General features: G+C 38.4%; 1 protein-coding gene across 3 annotated transcripts; it reads left to right on the top strand.

The window, feature by feature from the left end:
- Positions 1 to 1,146: 1,146 nt before the first annotated feature.
- Positions 1,147 to 3,501, top strand: LOC112295918 (uncharacterized). 3 transcript variants are annotated; one of them, XM_024547954.3, is made up of 4 exons: positions 1,147 to 1,795; positions 2,311 to 2,603; positions 2,814 to 3,010; positions 3,162 to 3,501. In XM_024547954.3, the coding sequence occupies exons 1-3, from the start codon at positions 1,643 to 1,645 to the stop codon at positions 2,869 to 2,871; spliced, it is 504 nt and encodes a 167-aa protein (XP_024403722.1). In that variant the 5' UTR covers positions 1,147 to 1,642; the 3' UTR covers positions 2,872 to 3,010; positions 3,162 to 3,501. The 3 variants fall into 3 exon arrangements, with proteins under 3 accessions (XP_024403722.1, XP_073384995.1, XP_024403724.1); XM_073528894.2 differs by having other exon boundaries at positions 1,148 to 1,795; positions 2,899 to 3,010; XM_024547956.3 differs by having other exon boundaries at positions 1,149 to 1,795; positions 2,817 to 3,010.
- The last annotated feature ends 509 nt before the right edge of the window (positions 3,502 to 4,010 follow it).

Raw genomic sequence — 4,010 nt, 5'->3', positions numbered from 1 at the left:
AATTCAACAAAATTTTGAATGTTATGCTCTTATATGTGAAAAGTGGTTACTTCTTACTATAGATGGCATCATTTCTTTGTACTTGTAATTTAAAGACTGTATTTAGATGTCATTTTTTTAATGTAGATTTTGCATTTTTTTTTATCTCATATTAGATTTATTTCTAGTATTACTGAAATTATGAAGACAAATTCAATAGAACAATTATCAAAATTATCAAAGAAACAATGAATAATAAATAATGTGGATAAAAGACATATCTATTTTTTAAATATAATAATTTTGTGATAATGTTATACAAAAAATATACAAAACTTGTATGTCAAAAATCATAACTTACACAATTTTTAATTAAAATACTGCGATAAATTTGATTCTATTTTAATTCAATGACTCATTGGTCATTTCCTTGATATTCATCTAAATTAATTTTCCCATAGTAAATAAAAAACCTTAATTTACAAGTTCAGTAGATTTGGTTGTATTCAAAAGCATGCAAGTTAATTTTTTGATTAATTTTAGTGAATTTAAAATGAAATTAAATATATAGTTCAAAAATAAATTTAAGAATTTAATTAAGAAGAATAAAGCCTTAAAAGAAATAAACTTTATAGATAAATATTTCCTCTAACATATTGAGACCAACTAGCGATGTATCTTTTGAAGTAATCTAAATACATTACATAGGAGATTTTGTGATTTACAAAGAAATTTCAACTAAATTATACTCTTAAGAAAAGTATTTCACTAAATCTCACATAAACTTGTAATAATTTTAATGGATGTGAAGACTAATCTTTAAAATCTAAAACTTTTGTAAATAATTTATATTTATTAATCTGAATTTAATCATGTGGGAGTTAAATGTGCCCATGCTATTACTATTTAAATAGAGTATTTAAACGGAAATGCAGTCAAAAATTCCATCATAGTTGATTAAAGGGAAGTCTGTAATAGTAGCAAATTAAACACAACTCATAGTAAACATACATAGCAAACAGCCATGCGTAATGAACGCAAGGGGAAGTGAACACTGGGAACTCTAGTCGAACAGAACGGGAACTGAGAACTCTTGTCGAACCGCATGGGAACTACGGGCGTTCCCATGGCCGAAGCGTGGGAGGTGCGAAGAGGAATCTTATTTAGTGCGATTGTCTGTGGCCAAACTGAGACTCCAGCGTGCCTTTCGAAGAAGCCTGAGCTCCCCCTTCCCGAGACAGGGCCACACTAGTACTGGCCAAGAGGCAAACTACAACAGCTACAAGATTAGGTCTGCTTGCTTCAGTTGTGCTGTAGGTAAGCAAGTTCCTTGGACCTTGTTGCACTTGCACATGCAATTGCGCGCAAGTTGGGAAGGATATACTCCAGCAGGTTCTCACAGTAGGGAGATGCAAGCGGTCTGAAGCTTTCTCTTGGTTCCGCATTGAAGTGACTCAAAGAGCAGTCAGAAGAGTATGCTTCATACGTTTCTTGTACCTTGGTCGCGGTCGCAATCGCGCGTGAGTTGGAAGACGTTGGTTGTCATCGTTGGAGGTGCAAGAGGTCTGAAGGTTAGAGGTCCTCTTTGCTTGGCATCAGGTTCATCATTGAGGAAACTCTAAGACTTGTAGAGCAGTTAGAGGATTGTCCGAGAAGGCGATTCATGCGGTGGAAAGTTAAGAAGACCAGCAAGCGAGAGGTGAATTCTTCGGAAATGAGTAGTCTCTGGGATGGCTTTGGCCTTCTGTCAACGGGCCTAGGCGATCCAGGTGGGTGCGGCATCCAACGATTGGTAGAGCGCGTTTTCTCAAGAGACGTAAGTTCGTTTCATATTCGTGATGTCAGATGATTGGTTTTTTTCCTGTTTGAAGCGAGTAAATTGAGCTTGATTTTCCGGAACAGTTCCCTCGTGGATTTTCTCGTTGAGGACAATCTGGCGCCAAACTGAGACTCTAAAGCAAAAGCTGTAAAAGCTCAACAAGATAATTCCATTGCATTTATATGTATATATATATATATATATATATATATATATGCATTTCTTGAACTGTAGGATAGTTGTGGATTCATGGGGTCATGTGGTATAGTTGTGTTTTGTCGCCCATTTTCGCGTCTCCCAGAACCCTGGTCCTGTCCCCTTGAATTCTCTTCTATTCGGATTCGAGTGTCGTATGGGGAATCATTATTCACCTTAATTGCGTTAAACGAACATTGAAAGAAATTGTGATGGACAAAGTTCAATTCCCTCGATCGCCAGTTTACGTCTTTGGAGAGTATCATACATCATAAGAGCTGCAAAATTGATTGTGGTGAAATTGTGGCTCACTGTAGCGATGTCACGATGAAGAGGAAACACATCGTTGTATTCTACACTTTCCAAGCATGCGCGAAATGTTCACCCATGAGGAGGTGGAGCAGGCCCTTGTCCAGCTTGGATGGAAACCTCTTACCAAACGAGGAGGTTGGCGCCGCTATTTCAAGAATGAAGAACCCACCCTACCTTACGGTTTGCCAACTATAGCCAAACTGCCTGCACGATCATTCGTGGACGTCCCCAAGCACCTGATTCTTGACTTCGTCAGAACCGTTAATAAGCGAGAAAATCGTAATTTGTTTTGCTGCTGGTGAGCATTACGACTCAAACTTCTGCATCTATAGTTTCATCCCACAGCCCATGTGACGTCAAGATGATTTTGTTGTTAGAATGTGCTGGAATTTTGTTGTTGTAACTGGGGTAGTCTGATGTAGAAAACTCCATAGAAAGGTACCACCATGCAGAGAAACAATAATTTATAACCCGCATATTTGATTGCTGTGGGTTTGTGGTTGGAAAGTAGGGAACACAGGGGAGCACTATTAGTTTCTGCAGGAAATCGGGCTCTTCTCAATTGACTTTCGTGTCAACTTTTCAAATATTAGGTCGTGCTCAGATCGCGTTGGTGGAGTAGAGAAAGTGGAAGAATCATGACCACGTTGATTTCTTATTTGAACATCCGGATCTTTTCCCTGCTGCGTCTGACCACCTAAGAATGTAACGAAAGCTGACCTGTCGGCCTGAGTTCCTCTATTGCTGCCCTGCTTACCGCATTTGAGTTGATATTGATTTTTTGAGGCACCTTGTGAATGCTATCGATCAAATCTGGATGCACCTTAATTCTGTAATGCATTTGATCCTGTTCTAGGTACTGGACATGCTAGCGCGTTAAGGAAGTTCAGAGATCGCCTCACATTTATTTGAGCTTCCTTTCGCGAGTACTTAACAGAGAAACAGTGGACGCACGTCTAAAGAATTTAATGATGAAGATGTTCGCGAAGGGTTTCTTGGAGTCAAGTTGCTACTGAACTTATTGCAACTTGAGCAGTTTTACCTCTGCGTCTTCTTGAGGAGTCACTTTTAGCGTACTCGGAACCCATAAATAGTGTTCATTACAATGGATGCAATAACGTTTCGGAATTAAGATGATTGTAAAGGATATAAATAAAGTTGTGCCGCGTGAATCAAGCCGGTGGCAGTTGAGCAAATTTGAAAGCTCGAGATGGAGGCCAGAATCTAAAGTACATCATTCCATCTTTCCCAGTTCTACAGTCTAGAAAAGCAAGATTACAAGTCCAGATCAGACACTCTTCTGCTTTAAGAGTCATACAAAAAAAAAAAAAAGATTGAACTTTGAGCTGTGTACAATTCTCTAAATGTGCATATCGAGATACAAGTCAACACTGAAAACAGATGCGGATCAATGTTTCTACACAGCAGTGCAGAATTCTTCCGGATTGTCCTCACTACATATTGGATTGAGCAGCATCAGGTACAGTTGAAGCAGAATTGTATGAAAAGCCATTACATGCAAAGGTGCCAAAATATACTCATATTTATGAGTCGTAGACTAGGATAACATTTTTAGAAATTATAGAGATCTATTGGAAGTTAGGCAGACAACTGGCTAAATTTCATCAAACTAAACATGACCGATGCAGACATCCCTTGAGGTTTTTATACCAACATCTTAAAGTGGCAAGCCTAGGTCGTTTCC

Source organism: Physcomitrium patens, chromosome 19, assembly GCF_059467195.1.
Source record: "Physcomitrium patens ecotype Gransden chromosome 19, ASM5946719v1, whole genome shotgun sequence".
Lineage (NCBI taxonomy): Eukaryota > Viridiplantae > Streptophyta > Bryopsida > Funariales > Funariaceae > Physcomitrium > Physcomitrium patens.
Note: the sequence above shows the minus strand (reverse complement) of the source record. Positions and strands in the feature narration are given on the sequence as shown.

What these genes read in the sequence shown, in the direction of transcription:
- LOC112295918 (XM_024547954.3), top strand. Translation starts at nt 1,643, where the DNA reads ATGCGGTGGAAAGTTAAGAAGACCAGCAAGCGAGAGGTGAATTCTTCG. An exon ending in AGCGCGTTTTCTCAAGAGAC is followed by an intron (nt 1,796 to 2,310) that starts GTAAGTTCGTTT and finishes GGCTCACTGTAG; the next exon opens with CGATGTCACGATGAAGAGGA. An exon ending in CGTAATTTGTTTTGCTGCTG is followed by an intron (nt 2,604 to 2,813) that starts GTGAGCATTACG and finishes GTGGTTGGAAAG; the next exon opens with TAGGGAACACAGGGGAGCAC.